Genomic DNA, 26,294 nt, shown 5'->3' on the forward strand with positions numbered 1-26,294 from the left:
AAATTTTAAATTCTGTTAGGCTTCCAAAGACATTTCATTTTGCATAAAAAATTAAATAGTGGCCAAGCCAAATAAAGCAAGGGAGACTGTAGTCAGGGCATTCATCTAGAATGTAGAGAACAATGCATCAGTCACTGTAGCAGTGTATATTTAATTATTGATACAGAGTTGGCCAGAAGTGACATAGAGGCATTTGCAAAAACACAGTAAAATATGTCCATGCTCAGGGAAGTTGACTTGGATATGAAAAGCCACTGTTCAGTGCCCCACACCAAATCATGCATTTTGTTATAAGCCATGTGCTTATAACTTCTGGCTCCTTGAGCAAGTGCATAGTATTTCTCTGCACAAAAAAGCTTTGACAGTCTGGGCTGGTCTCAGTGAGGATTAAGAATAGATTTGGACCCTCTGAAAAAGTCTTGAAATTAAACAAACAAACAAAACAATCACATGTTCACCATTACTATAAGGACTAATGGCTTTGATGTTGTTTCCCAGAGTTCTGCCTATAGACAAAAAACATGTTTTTCTTTATGTGTGCCATTACACTGTATAGTTCAGATCCATCAGAAACCAACGTTATTTCAAGGAAGTGTAGATCAGATCCTGCTTCTGTGAACTGTTTCAGCAATAACACGAGATGAGTAGTCGTGTGCAGGCTGAAGTAGCTTCCCCTGGTACTAGAGAGTTCTCCTGTGAGCTAAATGAAGAGTTTGCTCTACATCTTTTGCTCCCTTTTCTTAAGCTTCAGAAGCACTCATGCAAGGGCTGAGGGCATGGCTAGAGGCAATAAAACAGAAATGGTGCAATGTAACAAAGCAAATGCTAAGCAACACAATGAAGACATTTTTCAAGTTGAATATTAAGGTAGTGGAAGGAAAGCTTTAAGCCACCCTCATTTTCCTTGACCCAAGCACAGGGGATCTTGCCTTAAATTGTTAACATTTCATAAAATGAATGACCATAAACATTTATTTTAAAATCAAAACAAACTTTGGATGCACTTTGAGAGGAAATGAAATCACAAAATCCACATTAAGGTAGTATTATGAATGTGATTTGCACTCCAAGTAGTGAGGGAACACTGGCCTCATTCATTCTCTTTACTAGTCCTGGAGTTAAGGCAGACAGTCAGGATGGATTTCCAGCCATAGTGTGGAATTTCCTTGCTTTTTGTGGATTTAAATCCGCTCTATGATGTTATTTTATCATACTTTCCATGGCTTAATTTTTAAAATGGGGTAGCAGTTGTACTTAGTCCCCTGGGGTTATTGTCCTTGATAATCTTTATTTTATAGTTACATAAACAGCTGAGAATTGTAGAAGCTGAGTGACTATTCAATAAAAATGTTCTCTTAAATTTCACAGGCTCCATTTTTGGAAACAAGGGCTTGATACTATCCTGGCATTAACACAGAACCTTAGCCATCACTGTATGTTGTTTTTGTTTATGGCATTTTGTAGGGTGTCCCAACACTGGCAACTTACACACCTCATTTTGATTCTATATGAATTGCAAGAGAAGAACAAGATTTCAATTTGTTTATAAGATATTTTCTCATCTAATAAAGATGTAGTAAATGTGTTGAGCCTTTATTCTCTTCCAGCTACTCTTGTTGAGGCTTATATGCTTTCATTTACTGCATTCTTGATCTATAATTCTAATCTGATCAACCAAACCATACTCTTTTTCCATCTATAGGTATCCATTCACATACCTCTCTTCTATGCCTCTCCCTGCTCCCTAAATGCCTTCCTAGTTTCTCACTTTCCAGCCCACCTCCTACACATTGACAATCCAGACATACAGAAAGTGATAAAATACATGCCAGTAAAGGTAAGCAGACAGAAAATGGATAACCTTCCATCACAGACAGGACTAAACCATCCTAGTTTATTCTAGGAAGGCTATTTCCTAAAATTTGTCTGAGATGTTCTTGGAGAAAAGAGGTGATGGATGCTATAAATACAATATATCTCCATCAAGAAAGGAACTATTTAAATGAAGGACCTTTGAAAAAGTTGGATATAAGTTGGATATGACCAAATTTAATTTTCAAATCTTTAGTCAGTGGGTCAGCCTAGCAGGTTTGAAGAGGAACTTTAATAACATTTTATGTGCTCTTAGATAGTATTCTTGCCTGACACTGTGAGGAACTGAAGTAAATAGACTCCAGTCTGTGTTCACGTAGATACACAAGGAAATATTTAAACAATCTTACTAGTGAAAACAGTGAGGTTTATTTTTCAAGGATATCATTCATTTAAAGTATGCATTTATATCTTTGAACAAAATTAGTTAGCTGATATCTCCTATCATGCAGGCTGCAGCGTGGAACCAAGCCCAGCACTTTCCCACCACTACTCATGCAGACAAGAACAACTCCAAGCCTTGCAGGAACAAAACATGTCCATATAAGCAAGTCTCATTTCTCACTTAATACACCCTCCCACCCCCGTTCCCCTTAGCTTCCTTGCTAAGAATAGCAATAAATAATTACACAGTGATAAATTCCATGTGTGACAAATGCTAATGTCACCTAACACAGTGCTAGGAAGTATTCAGAAACTATGGTGACGGTGGCATAATAATGTGAACAGAATGGAACACAAACTCTTTTTTTTCTTCCTTAAGTATCTAGATCCAAATTCGAGAGAATGAATAAGATTTTCAAATTACTTTTCTCATTGCAAGCTAACATGTCTTTTCTGAATATATTTTATTATAACTCATTCTATTTCTCCTGGAAGAAATGTTGAATTTCTGGAAGCACAAAGATGCACTTCTTTCTTACTGTTATTACGCGGTGTTCAACCTAAAATGGTTACAACACAGGGAGCCATAAGCTCAACCAAGTATTTTATCGGAAGGTAACAACATAGTTGAATCCAGGAACTCATCTTGACTGATAGTCCTTGCCTGTATCCTTATACAAAGTAAATAAAAGGCTCTAATTTGGAAACTGAAAGCCAAGTAGCAATTAAAGAATGCATAGTTGCTTTACACTGCCTCTGGATATGAGAAAGATCATGAAGATGGTGGGTAAAAAAGAATCACAAAAATCACTCCCAAAAAGTGACCTGAACAAAATTATTTAAAATACTCATAGCAAATTGATTTATTTCCTACTCTCCTCTCCTCCCTCTGCTTTCCCTCCCCTCCCTCCTTTCTCCTCATCTTCCCTACTTTCTCCTCCTCTCCTCCCCTTTCCTCTCCTCCCCTCCCCTCTCCTCTTGCTATTGCCTATTATTGCATCATTTTTTTTCATTCACCTTAAGGGCTATAAATGAGATTTTGTTCCAGTTAGGTATGAAAAATTGATAAAGCCAAAAGATGAGTTTTGAGGCTGGCATGGATTCAGAGAGTAGGAAAGAAAAACAAAAGAGGACATCCCCGTGGTTCTGACCACACATTTTGAGAACTTCCTGACACCCTAGAGAATATGAACTACAGAAAAATACTTGTATCAGTAAATATATTGGTTTGTGTTATAGACACAGTATGCTTGATGAAGTTAGGATACACATTAGTTTAGCAACACCTGATTTAGGATATGTGTATATCTTATGGTTAACCAGGTTCTCATTCATGAGTGTTAGCTTGGTCAGTCTTATTATTCACACCAAAAAATAATAGCTGGGAGTGTAGATTAGGAACCTTGTTTTGTGGTAACTTGTGCTGTGATTCATCCTCTTTATAGAGCATATATGATGAAAAATAATGAGAGAGCTCAGAGCTCAAAGCATGGTTTTCACAGGAGCCAGATAAGCTTTTCTGCTGCACACAGTACAGTTTTTAGGAAATAAGTTTATAGCTCTCTAAACAAGCATTGTGAGATATGACCTCAGTCCCTAAAAGATCATTGTGCAGTTTCTTTCTAAACAGAGAAAAGGAAGTGATTGCCAGCTTTGGGATATGTGCTTACACATGTACATTGAATTGATCCTGTTGGTAATATGTTAGAAATACTAGTTTTGTTTTTTTTTTAATTGTAATGTTTACATTACTGGTGAGTACACTATCACGTCAACAATCCAGTAAATCCTGGTAAGCATCATGTCAGCGTTAGACCTAAGAATATTGCCCTTTCCTTCAGCCATTCTCTGAAATGGCTGATGAGGAGGAAATTGAATAACTGAGCCAGAACAAGCTCTGTCTAGGTCTGGCTTGATGTGAATAAGTCAGTATACCTGGCTGTACTAAACAAATTGAGTGATCTTGCTTGGGTGGTCAGAATCAAGTTTTAATGACCCAGGTGAGTTTCACATTACAGACATAGAAGAACAAACCTGAGTCTCAGTTGCCACCTCCAAATGTAGGCACTGTGCAAAAATTCAGCTGCAGGAGTACACCCCAGGAACAATGGTCTCTATGTTTCCAGCTCTTAATTTACTATATTTATATTTATATTTATATTTATATTTATATTTATTTATATTTATATTTATATTTATATTTATATTTATATTTATATTTATATTTATATTTATATTTATTTGACAATAAAGGGTTGTTTTTTTATATAGAATCATAGAACCATACAATTGTTCAGGTTGGAAAAGACCGTAAGGGTCATCAAGTCCAACCACAACCTAACCATACTACTCTAACAACCCTCCACTAAATCAGAGGTAATGATATGATATCTATATGATGATATTATATTTATATGATGATATTTATATGATATTTATTACTTAATATGTAATAAACATGTATCAGCTTCAGTGGGTAATTTCTGCAGTTGACAGTGGGCAGCTTTGTGTACTTCTTTCAGTGAATATATGATTAAAAGGAACGTGCATGCATATCTATACATAAAAAGATCTATACATGTATGCATAAATATAAGCACGTTACCTTCATGCTCCAGTTAATTGTCAGTAAGTGTTATTGAAAATTCTTATCCTGGAATTCTTACCCTATTTTTCGATAGGAAAATTAAAGAAATAAAAATAAAATAGGAAAGATAATTTACCTGAAACAGGTGTAATGTTCAGGTTCTATGACTGCACTTTGTTTTGCTTTTTGGGTAGGCCTCACTTCAAGTTACACAACCTGATTTTCTTTGTAATTATTATTTTTACAAAGATGTAAATCAGATTAAGGTGGCCTGATGCCAAAGGCACTACATGTGTACTCAAACTCAACTAGATTTCCCATGAGCTCTCAGATCTCTGTGAGGGCTCACCACTTCTCTGGTGCTTGAAAAGCCGTGACTTTCAGGTACCAAATTCTGCCTTCTTTCTTGTTAACAAACAACCAGCCAGTTATTCAAGAAAAGTTAAGCAGAAATCTGCTGGTAGGGAATCACACCGCAGAATACTAAGTGATTTCAACAAAGTGAGAAGGGGTCTGTTACAGCCCCCTTCATTGAGATATGACACGCATCTGATGTTTTTTGTATGTTCTTGTGCCTTTTCTTCCCTACTGCTCTAGCAATCAATTTAATGAGTGTTGACCCTGTCAATACCAATTTCCTCTTCTCAGGACACCACATTTAGAGTTTGGTGGGCATTCAATAGAAATTTACTGTTGACTGGGTAATTTGAGTTCATGTGTGTGGTGAAAAATTAGTGAGGAGAATTACCCAGAAAAGTGGATGCCATGACAATGCATGTCACCATGGTGTGACCAGCTCTGCTGACATAGGTTTCAAAAGCTCTCCCCCTGTGAAAATGGGGCCTGTTTGCAAATTAATTAGTTTCTGGCAGCAGCTTGATTGTTGACCCAAAGTTTGTAGAGTGGAAAAACAATCAGATTAGTGTGTTCAATATAAAGGCCCAGTGCGGCACTCGAGTGCAGTTTGCCAAACTGTTGAAGCCGTGAATAGAGTGAAACAAATTCTTTTTTGAGAAGCCAAGGCAAAGGTTAAGTGTGATGTGACTGGAGCACGCTGGCTGCCACGGGGGGGTGGAGAATTAGAGGTTTCAGCCATACAAGAATGGAGAGCACTAAGCAAGTTGCATTGAATTTAATGAAATTCACAGCTTCAGACCAAAGTGTTTGGCAGAGTCTGTTTTAAAAGGAGAAATAAGATGGCTTTGTTTTGAGAAGTTTTCTTTATACAATCTTGTTGGAGTTTGGGGACTGAGCCTTTAAAGACTATTAGGAACACTTCCTGAGCCTCCATACTGTTTCTAGGCACCTGCAGACTTTGAGGTTCATACCAACTCTTCACCATCCCTGCCACATATAAACTCTCTTTATCTGCACTGATTCTACCCAAGTCTCCCATTCATCACCTCTGTGTTTCGGCAGGTTTCTTTTAAATTGTGTTGGTTCTGCAACTCACAAGCAGGCATATCAGAAATCAACTTCCATGAATAGATAGACTAGTTAAAATGTGTTATTCAGGTACAGACACAAAAAGTAGATACTACAAAAATGCCACAGTCCAAATATTTAGCTGATAATAAAGTAAACTATCTACACTGCATCCAAGAAAAATCTACTAATTTCTGCTCACTGCAGTGCTCAGTTCATGTAATTCACAGTATACCTTACTTATTATTTTTATAAAAAATCTGCTTCTTAAAATTCTTTATGTCATTTGCTGTTTTTAATGCTTTTACATCGTTGTAGAAATATACATTTTTATTATTAATTTCCAGTTATGAAAATAGAAAAGGTAAATGCCACACATATGGAGGACACATATTTATGATGTATTCTCTTCTACCAGTATCTTGGCTCTGTTTGCCTAGTTCAGAAAACATAATAGAACTAAGCAGAGAGAGAACAAAGAAGCTGGGCTGAGAAGCTGAAGGGCTCCACCACAAATCCATCAAGTAACTGAGCTGCCCTGCACATTTAGCAGAGCAAATGGTGGAAGCTCTGTCCTTGGAGATGTTCAAGGTCAGACTGGATCAGCTCTGAGTAACCAGATCTAGCTGTAGATTTCCCTGTTCATTGAATTGGAGTTGGATTAGATGACCTTAAAGAGTCCTTTCCAGCTCACAAGATTCAATGATTCTATGATTCTGTAAGAGGACACAACATGTGAGTCTGTTCCAACCTCTTTCCTTCATTCCGTAAAATCAGGAGTGTTACTTTGCAGCTCACATAGACTTTGTGATTTGTTCTTAATAATGGGCTGAACCTAACTCTTTACACTAACATTCCTGAACCGTGAATTTCTTGTCCCAAAAGGCATTCAGTGTTGCTTGCAATTAACACAACTGATTGCTCAAAGCCAGCACCTGATGTGGCATGTAGCCAGCGGTAACATAATTGGCTCCTTAAACAGGCAAACATCCACTTCAGAGTGGAATTTGTGATGAAGGAATTCACAGTTCAAAGTAAGTCAGGTATTTGAATACCTGGTCTATACATTAAAACCTCAACTAGCATTAGACACATCTGAATTATGTTGCAGACTCAAAGCCTCTCTTTCTCTCTGTCTCCACAACTTCCCCTTCTCTTTGTTCATGAAACTGTGTAAATTCCAGTCTGAATGCTTGTAAGGTTAAGTAATTGCTTTTGTTCTTTGGGTTATTTAATTACAAATCTCAGTAGATGACAGGTCCTCTGCACTAAAGGAAGACATCACATTTGCACAGTTACTGTATCCCAGCACAAATGTGTGTGGCAAATCAGTGACTGCAGATTTATTCATGCCCTCTGGGACCTGCACTGCCTTTTCAGCTTAGCGTGCAATATGATTTAAATTACAGCTTGTGCAGAGCTGTGCCTTGGGATTACACTCCATGTTTCCAACTGTTTGTAGTTCAGTGAGCTTTAACCTCTGTGATTCTGAAAATTAAATAATGTCATGGCTGATATCAAACTGATGGCTGGTACTAGATTGCTAAGTACTGTCTTGTATTAAAATACTATTTTTACAGCAAAGTGGAAACATTGATGTATTTTAAAATGATAATACATTCAGATAATTCAAGAACACAATTCAGAAGTCACACTAGCAAAGAGCAGCAAGGCTAATATTAAGCTCAATTCTCAAGGATAAATTCTTCTACTGTATTTAGCATTTATGGCTACTGACTGTACGTACTAGAGTAGGACATGGCCTAATACTTTGTGGTCAGACAGACACAGAGCATGCAAGATTGAAAAATGTAGCTGAAGGATCTGTTGTAATTAAATTCAGATCTGTTAATTCATTGCAGACTTTAATTATTTGTTAAATACTACCATAGATCAAATTTTATGTCTTGAAGACCCTTCTGTGCTGTAACTGTAAGACATTTTGATATTTTTATAACCTGTCAATAGAAGAGCAACAAAAACACCTGGTTACAAAACTGTATATTTCAGTTTGGCATGTAATTTCCCAGCAGATCAGTTTTCATCTTTTTTCAGTATTTTAATCGATACAACAGCTTTTAGCAAGTTTTATTTGTTTAGCCCTGCAAACCCAGTGTGTCCAGGACAGATTCTGTTCCAGTTCTGCTTAAACCACTTCACTGGGTTCCTCTCCAGGTTCCACCAGAGAACACCTGTGAAAGAAAAGGGTGGAACAGATGTCACCATCAGCATAATTTAGCCCTTACAGCCTTATTCATGACAGTGGTGTAAGGAAGAGAGAACAGAAGGGGAGAAGGACAAATGGGAGAGACAAATGGAATACTATTTTTTCACTTGTAAAGGTAGCATGTTTGAACAAATAAGTAAAATAAACAAAGCAGATCCAAATTCCTCATTCACAGAATGAATGATGGACAGATCAGAAAGAAAAGACTTGACAAATGGATTCTCATTTGATGTCTAATTTTTTTGTCAGTGCAGTAGATCATGAATAGCCTATTTTACAGCAATGCTAAATTGGATTTTTCATAGTCAGCTGTAGAGCATCATATATTACTTAACTCAGGCTACAGCATCTAGCTTTTAGGTTTCAAAGTGGTGTCAAATGTACCCCATCCCTTGCTCATTTATAGGATTACATGGGTGTACATCAATACACACTTGCTGGATAGCTGTCTATTAAATTTCATTCTTTAATAAGCATGTAAGGTATGTCATTTTGCACGCTATGCAATAAAAAAGAAAAAAAGAAGAAAAAGGTATTGAGTTCTAAAAACTAATCTGCCAGCTAATAACTAACACTCAGAAAAAGTGAACACCTCAGATGATGTGTTAGTAAACAAAAAAAGGACCGTATTATTGAAATGTGATAGTACTGTGGTTAAGAATTTTAAAAGCAACACTGTTCTCTGGAAGTTTCACTATCCAAAAGCCTGCCTGAGACTAAGCCACCAGAAATGACTCCATCTTTTTGAACACTTTTTGTCTCAGTACTAAAATCTGTATCACTATAAGCTGAATACTTCATGTGTTAGATGAGATTTCCTGTAGTATTATCAAGTTTTGACATTGTTATACTCTAAAACTTTGGAACTACTGTTTCCTTTATAGTATCAAGCAAAATTTGATGTTCCTGGGCTATTTAGAGCTTCCACAAGCATACTAAGTAAACAATGAAAAAGACAGTTCCCCTTTTGACTTATGTTTTAAAGAAATAGGTTGCCCCATATTTTTATTAGTATCCTGGATTATGGAAAAAATATTTTTAACATATGTTTATGTGTATACATTTCCTTTCCTGTTGATATGTAAAGATTTCTGTTCAGATAAATGCAGCAAAATTTGCAGAAAGGTCTTATTAGATAAATTAGATAAAGAAGAAACCAGACAAACTTTCAGGGACTGAGATCTTTTTTTTCAGATTGATGTTCAAAAAAATAGAAAAAAAAAAAGCTATTTTAAAAACCATGTTTCACATTTTGCCCTTATGAAATATTTGAAAGTATTCAGTTGCAATATGTTATCTGTAAACATAGCCATATATCTGAAAATTGGTGTTTATTATTTTATTGCTATTTCAGTAAAATTCAAGTTGCCTGATAAATATTTAGTGTTCCATGGCAATGAGATTAAACTAGGCCCTCTGCAGACATGAAGTATTTGTGCTTATGCACAGAAACATTGTAGTTACAATTCAGACTTCTTAAATCCTGGAACTTGAAAGAAAAATAGGTAGAAAACACTGGGTGTTAAATTTACAAGGGATTTTTCCTGGAGATAACATGAGTTACCAATAAGACAAATAAAACAAAAAATTCTTTTTAAGTGCTGGAAACTGACGGCTCCTTGCGAGCAGAAGGCAATGTAGAATAAAGGCACGAGGTGCAAAATTCAAGTTTCATAGTGCCCACAACAGAAAATAATAAGTTTTTTAAGACTGGGAATTTGAACAGTGGACAAATGTAATGTTTACAGCAGATAACTGAGTGTCTCTTATTAATTTTATGCATTGAACACAGGATGTACAAAACTGAGGAAAACAGACAAATAATAACAGATAATCATCAATACATAAGTTATGCTGAAGGAAACAGAGAGAACTGTCTTTTGTCAAATTCAGGAATTCTTGGTTTCTCATGTGATTTCAGTGACTTTTACAATAAGACTTATACATCTGATAGACAAGCTTCAAAACTCATATGGATCGGTACAAGCATGTATTAAAACCAATGGTTTGTAGTGTCCAGTACAAACATATAAACATACATATAAAAACCCATGTTTGCATCTTAGAAAAAATTACAAGTTCCAAATATGATTGAGAAAAGGGAAGAAAATATAGGAGACCTTATTCCTAACTACCAGTTATTCTTCTCATGTGTGGAAGTGGTGGCTCAGTATTGTGGTAGTACATCCAGTCGAACTGCCACTGTCTGCATTTTATAAGTAATTACAGGTCTTAAAAGCATAGTGGTAATTCCCAAACCACATACGAATAACCAACCAAGTGAACAAAATAGTAAACAAAAATGTTTTAGGTTGTTTTTTGTTGTTGTTGTTGTTCTTGTTTGTTTTTTGTATTTTGTATTTCCTGATTCCTGTGATAGTGTTTTACGCACTGTGAAAGCTCAGTCACAGCGCACAGCTCTCATCGCTCACTCACTCCTTCAACCTCTGTTTCCTATTCTTCTGCTTCTCACATGCTAAAGACAGAAAAAGCTTCATGAGAGGGAAAGGTGCAAAGCCATTTTCCATGAACCAGTGAATCATCTCAAGACTGTAAAATGGCTTGTCATTGCTAATATTCAGTTCTGCTCCATATTTGACATACTTCTGAACTGTAATGTGGTTTTTTGTTTTTTTTGTTTTTTTGTTTTTTTTGGCAGACCTCTACTGGAAGAAACCATTACTTAAACATATTCCACAGTTTCCTGTTCATTACTGAATATCTTTTCCTACATTTCATTCTTTTATTACTATTTAAATACTTTTGCTAAACTTCCTGCTAATTCTTCTCCCTGCTGTTTACGTATCACAAACATGTGTGCTGCAATCCTTCCCTCACTGCCTTTAAAAATACTGAAATTGTGAGACTGATACAATTTCACACCAAGAAGGTTTTCATTCTTACAAATTACGGTAATTGGATCAAATATTTCTGAAATGCTATCAGGGAATTTAAAATAAAAAAAAAAAAAAAAAAAAGGAGAGAGGGGGTTTACTTTTATGGAATAAAAGTACGAAAGTACATACCAATCAAACAGAATTTGAAGAGAACAACTTTCTTACAAAGCAAATGGTAACTTTGCACATTCTTGCTATTTCAAGCATCTCCATGGTTTTAAGCACACATACGCTACCAAATATTTTGTCTTCTTTGTTCATTTGTTGTTTTTGTTTGTTGTTTGTTTACTTTGATAATAGATCTAAGTTTCATGTCATTGATAAATTAGTACATTACTTCAGTATACATGCTGTTAATTCCTTATGTTGACTGAAGCTAAACTGGAATCACTTATTTTTCTCACATGACTGTGAGTGAAAAAGATTGTCATAAGTGATGTTATCACACTGAATACCTCAGATTGTTCTGAAGGGTTTTGCTTCCACTTACAAACGCCTTGCTGCATTTCACATTGCTATACTGCGCTGACAGATCAATTAAAAACAGTCATTCACCCAGTACTTCTTCCAGTCTTTGCTGCCATCCCTCATTAATCTTACGTTAAAGGATTTTATGGCAAGTTGCTTTGCACTAGCTGTGAAAGTTAGCTTCAACAACAAAATCTTTTTCATAGTTTGACAAAAATGACCTTAGTTCTGTGGTCACATCTAAAGAATTTAACTAAGAAATCAAATTTTAGGAGATTGGAAAGGTAGGAAATGGCTACAGGAACATTCTCTGCTGGATTACTGCTTCAGAACTGGCTCTGGCTGAGGATCATTTCCTGATGACTGATTGTCCCTCACTGTGAGAGGAGATGATGGCAGAGTCCTGTCTAGTTTTTTGAAATGACGTCTGGGAAGAGATTGTTTTTACAGTTATGAGATCCCTTTCTCACACTTCAAATTGAACCTGGCAGTACAGATTCTGGATGTTTTCTTCCTATTTTGAAAATGTATTATTTTTGACATAAAGGCCATGTCAACCCATAGGGGTTCAAGATGTCAGCAGAAAAATAAAGAAATGTATATGTGGATGAATGGTGCTGCTGGCAGCAGAGAAGACCAGTGCACAGAGCTGACATTTTAAGACTTTAAGCCCAAGGAGACATACAGAGGCTAAAGACATTCTTGTCAAGTTTCTGGTGTTCAGTTTAAGGTTTCATGCTTTCTCAGTTGTGCTGATGATGGCTGTCCAACTTTCTCTTCAGTGAAATGTGATTGCCTTGTTAATTCCCAGCTATTCCTCACATAGAACCAGGGTGAACATCCAGAGGAGGGTCACAAAAACAGTCCAAGGGATGGAACACCTCCTCTATGATGACAATCTGAGAGAGCTGGGGGTGTTCAGGCTGGAGAAGGTTCTGGGGAGACCTGAGAGTGGCCTTTCAATATCTAAAGGATGGCTATAAAAAAGAGAGGACAGACTCATTAGTAGGGTCTGCTGTGACAGAACAAGGGAAATAGTTTCAAATGAAAAGAGAGAGATTTATGTTGGATATAATGAAAAAGTTTTTTTACATTAAGGGTGGTGAAGCGTTGGAACAGGTTGCCCAGAGATGTGGTGGATGCCCTGTCCTCCTTTGGAGACACTCAAGGTCAAGCTGGATGAAGCTCTGAACATCCTGAACTAGATGTAGATGTCCCTACATGTTCATTGCAAGGGAGCTGGACCAGATGACTTTTAAGTGTCCTTTCCAACTCAGATGATTCTATGATTCTATGACTTGGCTCCTGCATCATCCTGTGCTAGGAGCTAGGCTCATAATGCAGCAGCATGCTCCCTCGGCCCTCAGGACATTTTCCTGCAACTTCTAATTTCCAAGTTATGAAGGGAAAGGTTTTTGCATCAAGACTTAATCACATATCTTGCAATATTTAAGAAGGCCTGAGAAAATAATGAGTGCAATGAAACAGGTTTGTTGTCTTCAGTTTGGGTCATTTACCATAAACTGCTCGGGCATCCACAGTGATTTGTGCTCTGGTGAATCCTCAGATTTTACAAAAGACAGAGCCATTGCAACTGATAGCCAAAGTGTGTGACACTCAAATTAGAAAAATCTTTTTCCTTCATTTTCTCCTTACTCCACTTGCTCCTGTAATATATTATTTCTTTACATAAAGTCTATAGTTATTGTCACTAAGCCAGAGCTCAGAAGATGGAGGTTACACATTTAAAACACAGGCTTTCCAGTATTTTAATTTCCAAGTGTCAACGTTAAGAAAAGAAAAATAACTGACAGGGAAGAAACAAGTTTTTAGCTGAAAATCTCATCATTTTCTCTTCTAACATTATCTAACTCATTTTTTCAACAGAGAAGCTAGGAGATGCAGAAAAGTCAGATTAAATTATTTGTACATGAAGACAATATGCTGCAAATCTTTCTGTTCTGTGAAGGGCAGTAGTTTTCTCAGTTTCCCAATTATTTTCTGTGGGGGACAAGTACAACAGTTTAAAATTAACGGTGATGACAGATATATAACACCTCAATACATAGTCAGCAATGGAAAAGAGGTGTTAATTTTGGTTGCTGTTCTGTAAGGAGATAATAATCACCTATTTTAAACTAAATAGGGTGGGTAGATCATAACTATTGTTTTGTGAGAAATCTAATTTATGTTGAGAATTAGGCTATAATTTTACTGAACTTTTGCATTCACTTTTCTTCACCATATAATTAAGCATTCCAGGGATTCAAAGTCATTGTTGTCTCTTTAGAACAAAGGCTTCAGAAACTGATCATTGCATCAGAGTTCAATATTTTCTTCTTCCTCCATCTTGTGTAAGCTAAAATATTAGTCACAAGGAATATTATACGTAGATTTCGGAGTAGTAGCACTGGCTGGTGACTTAAGCCTTGGCTGGTACTCAAGGCCTCATTTATACAACATGGAGATGCTAAGTACCCTAAATTAAAACTACGCTCTTCTTGAAATCACTTCACACAGTAGCAGTGGTGACACTCACAGTCAAAGCAGTGAGAAGCCATAAGGACCAGATTCCTGGTGCTGAATTTGCACGAGTAAAAGCATCACACATATTTATTTATTTATTTGTTTGTTTGTTTGTTTGTTTGTTTGTTTATTTATTTATTTATTATGTGCACCTTTTAGATAGCTCCTGTATCCTGTATCCTGTTTCATAATAAATAAATAAATATGTAAATAAATTGAAATTACAGGAAGCCTTAGCTCAATCTTTAACTTCTTAGCCCACACGATAATCCAACTGTGTCATCATAAATATTTTCACTAGGCAGTGTTTTTTGTTTGTTTGTTTGTTTTTTAAAAAAAAGAAGGGCATTCAAATCTATTACAGATAATAGCATCAGCAGTATTAGAAGACTGTTGTTCTTAACTATTAGTCAGGCTTGACTCAGAGAAAAAAGTACCACTTGATAAATGTTAGGAATCTTTAAAACTTTCTGATGAGAATTTCTATTGCAACACAAATTAGTAACTATAGTGTTTCTTACCCTGTAGAAGATGATACGATCTCAGTCATGGATGATCGGAGTGCCACCTCCACCTGCCCATGGCTTTGGGAGTAGGTTATTTAAATCACATTTGTTTTGTGGTGTCTCCCTGCTTCTATCTTCATTGTCAGCATCTGAATGCAAGTTACCACAAAGCCCTACTATTAGCTCCATAGCAGCCTGAAGTTATCCGTTGTGCAGAGAGCATTCCCACTTTGAGGATGTGGTCTGATGCCAGCACCATTGTTGAGGAGTTCTGTTCTAAACTGTGAATCTATAAGATCTCAGCTGTGTTTGCCTGACGCGTTGCTTACAAGAGATATGTGAAAGTAGAAGAATTAAAATGAGCAGGCTTTGGAAGAAGAGCTTTGGTTGCTTTAGTGTTTTGTATACTACAGTTGAGTGACTAAAACCTCAAAGCAATTTAGTTCTCTCATCAACGTGTATCAAAAGCTTTGTCCTCTAGTGAACTTACCCATGGCTCTGTTAAGCACATCTGTGACTGATGCTGTAAGTCCTCCTCTCTGTGGGTAGCGGAGCTTGCTATGATTACAAGATCATATTTTCTGAGGACAATGTTTGTTTCTCTGACTTTGCTGGGTCTCAGTGGAGAGGCACTGTAACTATTTATGAAGTCCTGAGGAAATGTCTATTTCTTTTTTTTTGTTGTTGTTAAATTTTTAATTTCAGACTCCCTAGCACTGTTTTTCTCCTCCAGGTCCTAGTCACCCTCCAGTAATTTTCATTAAATTATAGCAATTTCAATTTTACTGAGCATAAAATTTCCCTAGTTTCTTGCTGTGAAATGGTAAATTAGTCATTTTGACCATAACTATACAATAATAAGGGCATCCAGTTCAAACTCTTTACAAAACATTTCCTGAGAGAACTGACCTTTTGTTCCTGCCAAATGATGAAGAGATGACCTGAGCTTCTGTTCCCTCAGCTGGCTCAATCTTGACAGTTAAAAGCAATTTCTATGCCTTCCAGTTTATATATCTTCATTAAAATGCTAATACAATTCTATTAGCAATCCAATTTCTGATTTTTGTTGTTTCTTCCTATTGGTGTGTGTGTGTGTCTGCATTATTGTTGCTGCTGAAGAGTAACATTTATAAAAGAACAGATGCAATTCGATTTTCCTTAGCTTTATCTGAACCCGAAGTGCTGAAACAAGCAAAACACATTTTCATTACTTAACTAAGCAAACAATGGCTTATAAATCATAGAGGCAGCTGGACCAAGGTGTCGTTTTCATAAAGAGCCAGATTTTTCATGAAGGACAGTTTAATGGGCTGCTGCCAATGAAATGTCTGCAGAACTGGTAATTGCAGAAGGGCACAGAAAAAGTGGCGCTAGGAAGGTGTCATGTGGGAGCTGAGAAATAGCTCCACAGTCAGGACATTTGGTTAAAGGAGTCTGAGAAAGGTGTGTGCTTTAATAATCTGCTTCTTGATGCTGATTGCTTTAAATCAAAATACAAGTTTTTATTTTTAGCTTGTTCACATTGGCTACAAGATCAGAGAAGTGCTTTTAGCTGCAATTTTAGTTTGATCATGTTTATGCCACAGCTTTGTTTCTCCTTTGATCATGCTTAAACATGTTTCAGACATGTTTGTTTGATGTATGCTATTTTTTAAAGCACTCTTCCACATTATATGGTTATGTGTTTTTTAAAGCAATGAGTCACTGCAAATTATTTGCTGTCAAATTATTTCTTAAATCCATTTTAACAAAACATGCTTTCTAGACTTCTAGCCTATAGGACAATCATTTTAAGCAAGAACATGTTGAAATATTGTGATGGCTTTTCTGAGTGTTCCACTGATTTGAGGCAGTTTTAGAGTCTCAAAATATCTTATAGTTAATGAACAGAAATTTGAAGTCATCCTATTTATCCACAACACCTGCAGTGCGCTGAGTTTGCAGTTGTCATCACTGGTTTTGAATCAAAGTCCCACTTTTTATTCAATAAAATTTGCTTGAAGTTTATTCCAGTACTTCTTAGGTAGTTATGTTGTATGTATGAAATAGGTCAGCCCTGACAGGACCATTTTAAAATTCCCATGGGGAGCTCCTGATACTGAACTTGTTTAATTTTGCAATGTAAGGACACGCAGTCTCAATATTTGAACATATACCCTCATGGATAACATTCTTTCTTCTGCTGCATGGTTGAGCAATTAGGAGAGTCAAGCATAAGTCTCTCATTTGTGGACATCTCCCTTCCCTTCATTAAAGAAGAGCAATTCAAAAACACTACACAGTCCATGGAGAGTACTATGTTGCGTGACTGCCAGCCATCTGGCTGATTGATTCATCGTGGCCCTAAACAGTTGTAAGCATGGTCTGAAGACCCAGAGTTAAATGCCAGTGTGCATCAAGCCTCAGGCAGATCAAGCAGATTCTCAGCCAGTGAAACAGTAGAGAGCATGCTACAGATCACTAGCTTACACCACCCCACGTCTCAGCTGAAGAAACTACTAAATTCCCTCTGAAAACATATACACACACAATCATTTCTTATATGATCATTATATTCATTCTGAACAGAAGTTAATCTATGTTTATATACCTATAGCCTGCTCTCCCTTTATTTGATTCTTTACATAGGCACAAGATGTAAAATGGAAGAGGGAAAAAAAAGAACAAACAAACAAAAAACTAAGGAACAAGAACAAAGTTTGTATTACATGAAGAACCATTCTTTTATTGACTAAAACATATTGATTGAACTGGATGGAAATGCAACTTGAAGTTTGCACACTAAGAAACACAAGAAACACAGAAAATGTTCCATGATGTACTATAGATATGTTCTAATATGTGGCTGTATGAGCATTCTATTTTAAAAGATGTAGTTAGGTTTACTAATCACTAACTGAAAATCTGAATTCCTCCCAGTTGACCATTGCTAAGCAATATATACAAAGCGTATTCACACATGCTGTGAATATGACCTTAATTATATCTGCCTTCTTCACAGCCCCCTTCTTCTGCTACCACTCTGCTAGATGCATATTTTCAATCTCTTGATATTTTTTCTATAATTCTCGTATTTCTGTAACACTAGGCTTTCTTACTGTTCTAGTTTCATTTGTAAAATTATGAGACAGAAAGAAAATAATAATAATATGCTAACCCAGGACAAGTTTATATAACCCTTACTATATCAGCAATAGTATTGACTCAAATGAGACTCCCCATGGGCTCATCACAAGGCAGTGTAAAGTTAGAATTTTGATGCCTGATAACATAGTGATTTATGTTAGAATTTGATATCTTGTGATTTACAAAACCCATTGTGCTGGAGACAAATCATTCAAACATTTGGGGAATGCATTTGGATTTTGTTTGAATGTATTTTTTACCTCTTTCACTAAGACCTTAAGATTGTAAAAGTAACCATGTGTGTTCAGGAGTTCTTCATATTCAGTAGACCAGACCAATGTCTGGGTCTGGGTGCTTTTTTCTTTGATGAATCCTTACTCAGGCTGTGAGGTAGAGATTTTAGGAATGTAGATGTACGTTTCTTGTGATAGATCACATGAAAAATAATAATGATATTAACCACATTACAATGATTCAATTCATCTTAAGCCTTTTATCAGTGTAAACTGAAAACCACTAAGTAAGCTAAAATTAAATAAAGGAAATTTAGTAGCTTGAGTTCTTGTCTGTGGGATGCAGAGTGTAAGCTGATTACAGATTTTTGTTGCTTTTATTTGTCCAAAAATGTTTATTTTAATAGAAAATAGGTAATAGATGCAATTCCACAGAGGTCTGCTCTGTGACCTCTGTTGTTCAACGTGTTCATAAATAACCTGAAAAAGGGATTGAACAGCAAGATGAGAAAGTTTTCACGCGAAACTAAGTTATTCAGCACAGTGAGACAAAGGAAGTCTGTGACGAATTACAAAAGGATCTTATGCAACTGGGTAGCTAAGCAATCAAATGACAAATTAAATTATTCTTGATGAATGATGTAGTGAAAAACCATGAGGAAAACTATGAGGAAAACAGACCTATCTTCACATTTAAAATGATCACCTGTGAACTGAACATTACCATAGAACAGTGAAATTCTAGGGTTATGGCACATATTGTTCCATGAAAATTTCAACTTACTGCTTAGAAGCAGTCAAATCCATATTGAATTTTAGGAATTAATAAAAAAGAATCATAGAATCATAGAATGGCTTGAGTTGGAAGAGACCTCAAAGATGATCTGGTTCCAACCCTCTGCTATGGACATCAGTGCCAGCCACTAGTCCAGATAGTCCAGGGCCCCATCCAGACTGACCTTGAGCACCCGCAGGGATGGGGCAACTTCCCTAGGCATAACAGGGAATTCAGCAAAGAGCACTGTTTATGCTGTCTGTAGGAATTCAACTGACTCTTATCTTGAACATTCAAGATATTTCCAGTGTAGTAATTATATAAATATATAAAAGAAAAAGTATGACCCAATTGTATAATAGACACAGCTAAACACATGCATATATATATATAAATATATAAAATATGTTGCTTACAAACACTGCCATCCTTATTAAGGCATGAGGTTCATTGGACTGATAGGGCAAACTGGCAAAACAAAGTTCATTATTTCCATGATTATATGGCAATAAACATACACTATAAAGATGTTAATGCATGATGCTAAAATAGCTTATAATTTCACAGAGAAACAGGGTTCTTTGAGTAGTTAAATATAGTTCATACTTAATTATCCCAGCATGATGTAAAATGACTATAAAACAGATTGGTAAATCTGTTGGATATTGGATATGCCTTCTTTTTTCCAAATATAGTGAAAGATACCAGCTGAAGTATCTCTATAAAATACAATGATGAATCAGATCCACCAGTGGTATGAATTTTCATTTATGAGTTCTATAAACTTTTCTCCCAAAACTGCTGACTTTTTTCTTTTTAAATAACTCATCAGTGTGTGCATCTTATGTATGTTCATTTGTTGATGTATTTTTATCCCAGTTTTTGAACATTAAGATATTAATATTTTTTTTGATATAAGTTAGGAACATCACACTGTCTCAATATTGTTCTTTTTGGTTACTGATCAAAAATCAAAATATTCAAATAAACAACAAAAAATATCAGGAATATATAAATAAAATTAGGAAGCCATACCATACCACAGTTTTTAAAGAGATTCCACAGATGTTTAGTTACTCTAATGATAAGGTTAAGGTCTGCTCATTAAATGTCTGTAGTGAACTTTTCCATGTTTTAGAGGTAAGAGAAATATAAAAACCTGTCACCTCGTAAAGGTAAGGATGTACTTTATCTAGATGTACTTATATGACACAAAGATTGATTCTTGGAAAGTAAAGTCACACAGTTCATGTAAAGAAGGCAAGTGATTTAATTCATGGAATAGTAACATGAATAATGGCACTGTCTTTCAGATCCCAGATTTATTAGTGCTCACCTGATACCTGAAAGTGATAATCCAGAAGATGACAAAATCTATTTCTTCTTTCGTGAAAATGCGATTGATGGAGAGCACACTGGAAAAGCCACTCATGCCAGAATAGGGCAGATCTGTAAGGTAAAATGATGACTTCTTTGTGTGATGAGGCACTCTGAGAATTTGCTTGTCTGTAAACTATTTAGTGTTATCCTTTACACTACAATGAGAGAGAGATCATCCAGACTGATAGTCACTTAGTTTTTAAAAAAAATCATGCTCGTCTTCTGAAGTTCAGAATGTTTCTGCAAAAGGTAAAATCTATTACAGGAAAAGGAATAATTCTAGATTGGCCAACAACATTTGAAGAGTTTAATTTTAAATAAATATTAATACCTTTCAATTTCCATATTAATGAAAACTCTTAAAACAAAAGTAAAGGAAGATTTAACATAATAACTGTTTAATTTAGCTGTAGAAATGGGCAGCAATCCAGAAGACTCTTAAGGATTGCACATTGAATCATCCATCCACGCTGATAAATGTCCAAATATTTTCTGACAGACTTTAAAAAAGATTACTACAAATTAAATGATATTCATAAACGTGGTAGCTTTGGCATGTAGAAAGTTCGTAGTAAAATTCTATGCTAATCATTAGGCGGAATTTCAATTTATCCCTCAAACCCATAAATAGCTGCTTGAAAACCATTTCCTCCATAATTATGAGGTCCTTGGTGTGCCTCTACTCAGAAGTTTTGCAGCTATGCAGCTGGTCCCACCATACTGGGATCTATTTTGTTCACATGGAAGTAGTATATCTACTATTTGTGTAACTTGGTTAAGAATACAAAACCCCACAGGATTTACCAAGACATGGCAGCCTAGGAGTTGCCTGTATTTTTCCATTGCCATATATACAACATATATATATATATATATATATATATATATATATATATAAAATTTTTTAAATAATGAGAACTATAAAGTGATACATTGTAAAATAAATGTAATTTAGAATTAATGTCATTGGCAACATTATAATGCTCTTACATGTAAACGTTGAATTATTTCCTCTGTTTTCTATAGGTAGTATCTTGCAATTGTTTAATATATTTTCCCTGCCTTCTATTCATTCTTCACACAAAGATTGTTACAAGATATTAATCCAAAATACTTTCATTATTAGAATGACTTTGGTGGACACAGGAGCCTTGTTAACAAATGGACAACTTTCCTCAAAGCACGTCTGATTTGTTCTGTGCCAGGACCCAATGGTATTGACACACACTTTGATGAATTACGTAAGTGTCAGAAATGGCTTTGAATAAAAAACATTTTCTGGCATTGTCCATATAGAATTTCACTCATTTTTCTTTTCCATCTCTTGTTATTGTTTACAGAAGACGTGTTCCTAATGAACTCGAAGGACCCTAAAAATCCAATAGTATATGGAGTGTTTACAACTTCCAGGTACAGAATGTATTATTTTACTTGCATAGAAATTTGATGGCTGCTTGTTTTAAAGAGGTCCCTTCGTTAAAAATTTTCTTAACCTTTGAACTGAGATGTCAGTGGCAGTAAGAAGTAATGAATTAGGTTTCTTTTTTTATGGATAATGTACATCATTGCTCTAAAGCGAATAACACAAAGACTACCAGTTTCTCAGACTGTTCTTTCTGTTGAACTGCCTTTTAATAGTGGAGATCAGAACTGGGCTCCTCAGTTGGAGAAAGATGGGGAACTTCTAGAGAGAGTAGAATGGAGTTGAGTCGGGGCCTGGAGAATCTCTCTTGTGAGGAAAGGCTGGTGAAGACTGAAGGAGAAATGCTTATAAACATTTAAATGATGAGACTCAAGTGGCCCTTTTCAGTGGTGTCAATGATAGGACAAGGGGCAATAGGTAAAAACTATAATGTAGGAAATTCCATATGAACATGAGGAAAAACTTCTTTACATAGAGGGTTACAGAGCACTGGAACAATATGACCTGAGAAGTTGTGGATTCTCCTTGCTTGGAGACATTCAGAACCTTCCTGCATGCTTTCCTGTATAACTAATTGAAGGGAACTTGATTTAACAGAGGGGTAGGACTTGATCTTCTGAGGTCCCTCCCAACCATTATGTTTCTATCATTCTTTGATTTGTAGCCACACAAACTTGAAAAATAACATTAGCATCAATAAGATTGTTTGGGGGAAGAGTTATGTAGGAAATCTGTGGTGTGAGAAACTGACTTCTTGGGAAGGTATTAGTAAGAAGTATTGTTTAAATCTGAAAAGTTTAAAAAATTTTGCAAGTTCTGTTATTGAATCATGTAAACTGTGACTTGGCTGTTTTGGTTTCATTGTGCTTTCATCAGGAACAAAATTTCATTTGTAGCTTTAGCCTGGGGAAGGTTTGCAGTATTGGGAGCACAGAGCATTACCACATTTACCTGTGAAGGACAGACTTTCAGTCTCTAAACTGAAAGAATGTTGCTAGTGATAACCAGGCATAGAAAAGAGATTTACAAGTACTTGCTGTCTCCTGTAAGAAATTTCAAGGTAAGAAACAACACGGAGGTTTGCATGTGTACTGCCCAAATGATGAAAGCAACTTCAAAAACAAAATTGAAAAATGAGAATTCTATAAAAGAACTGAACAGACCTATATTGTCAGCCACAATAACTGGGGCTTTGGCCTTGTGGGAGCAATATATTTTTAAATAGTGGAATAACAGCCATCAGCTTAGCACTGTGTCTGGGAGATCATCAGTTTTGCTGAACTTTCACAAGAGGTGAGTTAAAATTGTTCCAAGAGCAAGTCAGAGTTTTGATAATCAGCACATGCTGATTAGAAAGCAGTGAGCTACTATCTCATAGTTTACCACTTGATTAATCTAACTGATAAATTAAAGAATCTGATTTGATTTTTTCTCCCCTTATTTTTAGTAATATCTTCAAGGGATCAGCAGTATGTATGTACAGCATGACAGATGTGAGGAGGGTATTTCTTGGCCCCTATGCCCACCGAGATGGCCCAAACTACCAGTGGGTTCCCTACCAGGGGCGAGTTCCATATCCACGGCCAGGAACTGTAAGTACCCTAGAAATCTAGCGATCTAAAAAGAGAAAACTATGGAAAATATTTTTACAGATTATATGGCCCTTGAGCTGAGAACAAGGTAAAAATTGAAAAAGATTATGACCCAGTGGCAGAAGGAGAAGGGAAAGTTAACCATTCCTCTAGGTCCAAAATTTACCGGTTTTCTAGTAAATTATGAAGCCACAATATCTGTAGTCTAGTTTCATTTGGGTTTTCATTTTGGCTTCTGTATTAATTTCAACATAACCTTGAGCAATAGCTGCAGAAATTTGCTGAAAGTCAAATGTGTAATAAATTTCTCTGCATTATTCTGTCCTTGGAATTTTTGCTTGCTCCAAATACTGGCTGAACCATTCTTGGTGAGACTGAATAGAAAACAGAACATCCGCCTGGCTATTAGGAAATATTAACTTGTTTGCAACATTCAGTCTGGTAGAGTAAGACATTTCTGAAATGGATATTAGAGAGACGACGAAAATTTCATAACTTCCACTGAAATTTCTTTTCATTCCATGTTCTACATGCTTCTCTTTACAGTTAATGAATGACTGAAATATTGGTGTATATAAGGCATACGTATTTAGAACTCCAAACTGATGTAATCACATTCTAGAAATATTTCACTGCCCCTAAGTTGCAACTAACCTACAAAGATAGGGCATTTATGAGAGAAACATTAATTGTATACACTGGGATACACTGGGATGGCTACTTAGCTGCTATCAATCAGTTTGACCTATTTAAATTCTGGAACACCATTATTGTAGATAAAATATAATATGCATGAAAGTATAAGTAGAAATAAAAAAAAAAATATGTAAAATTTCTTAAAAACTGTTCTTAAATTCACTTCTGGCAGAAAACAATCCAGGAATAGCTTTGATTTTTTTTTTTTTAATTATTATTATTATTATTACTTTTTAATAATCTGCCTTCTATTTTTGTCTGGTATTTTTTAAGATTGCTATTTCAAACCTGATCCTTCAACTGATTTCCAACATTTAGACAATACATACACTTGGACTAATGAAAATGACTTCCTAAGTAAAAGAAAGCAGTGACTCCCTGACAGCCAGATTACCTAGCTCTCATCATTCCTTCTGCTAAAGTGTTTACTAATTCTTTCCAGAGTTAAAAGATAAGCTCTGCAGAATAAGAGAAGTTTTATTTCTTAGGATGGATTTCATCCTTATAATTTCGCTGTAACATGTCTATACTAGTATTCACCAAGAGCATGTAGATATGTTGAGATTTCCTTATAAACAATTTTCTTACCTAAAGGTGAATGAAATGCCCAAGTTCTACATAGTCCTGTAGTCACATCTTGTACAGCTAGAATAATACTGTAAATGATGCTAAAAATAGTGGCTGAGACAACCAGTTTCTAGGGTTAGTGACTCTAATCCTGTTGCGTAACATTTTGAAAAAGAGTTTTTATTTTTTTATTTTTTATTTTTTTTTATTTGTAGTCACTGAAATCATTCCCTTGTATTAGCACAACAAAACTGAACTTGAAATGGGAGATGTCTTACTGAAGAGTTTTTTGTTGTTGTGTTTTTTGTTTGTTTTTTTTTTTTGCTTAAACTGATAAAATTCAATTTACTTTTGATGGCTTTGAACATCTGTTGAGAATAGAGAAGAAAGATTTTTTTAAATTTTTTAAATGTCAGATTTGCAGCTTCGTTTCCAAGAAAAAGGCAAATGGAAGGGAGGAACAGTACATGAGCTACTTAGAGTGTTTCATCTACAGATCTCACTTTAGTTAAACTGTGCTAAATTATCTGAGGAATTTCATAGGTGATGTGCCAAGAAACTTCCTGAGCATCTGGTGATTTGCCCACTATGAGTAAAGAAAAAGAAAATGAAAGGTTCCTTTGAAAAGGTAGAAAACTTTGTAAACAATTTTACATCAGCTTCATATTTAACACAGAAGCTGCCAGGATTTTTCCTTTAAACTCTACAGAATGTTATTTATCTATTTAATCTTTTGTTATTATTTGGTAGATGAGGGAAGATTTTTATATATACCAAATCATCTCATGAATTAATATTACTTTTATGTGAATTCAGATGCAAAGCTCAAATTTTCTCTGCTTTATGGTGCCAAGAGTCTATCTTCTCTCTTGGTTTTGGAACTGTTTTGATTTCTACTAAGATGTGCTTTTTTCTTTAGTCTTTTGGTTTTTCTAATAAGTCGGTTAGGGTATAACCTCGTCCACTTTTTCTAGCTTATCAAAATGACTGACATAGCGTATTTGGGTAGCTGGACACTGATACTAAATCCTACAGTTCATTGATTCCAAGATCAATCTCATTTCTCCAACCTTTATCAGGACAAATGTATTTATGAATAATTCTAGTTAGACTCACTGCTGTCAAAAAACAATCTTGTCATTAGCATCAAAGATCATGTCTTTTCTGTTTATCCTGGTTTTCTGACCACAACTTAAGTAAATTGTGGATATCTCCTCCATTGGAGGTGTTCAAGGCCAGCCTAGATGTGGCTTTCAGCAACATGGTCTAGTGGGAGCTGCCCTGCCCATGGCAGGAAGGCCAGCACAAGATGGTCTCTAAGGTCCTTTCCAACCCAAATCATTCCATGATTCTATGATTCTAAGATAGACAAGACATGACTTTCCTCTTCAGATGTTGTGTGGGCTGAGATTCGTCTGCAAGCAATCTGGACTCTGAAGAGGTTAAATCGCCTATTGATTGTGTTCATTTCACTCTATTGGCAAAAGAAGGATTACAGCAAATAAATATATATATTTTTTCATTTCAGCCAGTTTCCTTATGTATGATGGAATTAATGTTCAGTGTAGATAATGTACTTTAGAAATAAAGACACAAAGCTTTTCTTTTTT

At 35.7% G+C, this 26,294-nt stretch overlaps 1 protein-coding gene across 1 annotated transcript in view; it reads left to right on the forward strand.

Moving 5' to 3' along the window:
- The window catches only part of SEMA3A (semaphorin 3A), a 171,412-nt gene that overhangs the window by 112,371 nt on the left and 32,747 nt on the right, over positions 1 to 26,294 (forward strand). Inside the window, exons 7-10 of the mRNA XM_031591157.2 lie at positions 20,340 to 20,482; positions 21,533 to 21,647; positions 21,747 to 21,816; positions 23,277 to 23,421. Of these exons, the coding sequence (XP_031447017.1) occupies positions 20,340 to 20,482; positions 21,533 to 21,647; positions 21,747 to 21,816; positions 23,277 to 23,421 (473 nt within the window). The remainder of the gene's footprint in view (positions 1 to 20,339; positions 20,483 to 21,532; positions 21,648 to 21,746; positions 21,817 to 23,276; positions 23,422 to 26,294) is intronic.

Source organism: Phasianus colchicus, chromosome 1, assembly GCF_987193195.1.
Source record: "Phasianus colchicus chromosome 1, bPhaCol1.hap1.1, whole genome shotgun sequence".
NCBI lineage: Eukaryota > Metazoa > Chordata > Aves > Galliformes > Phasianidae > Phasianus > Phasianus colchicus.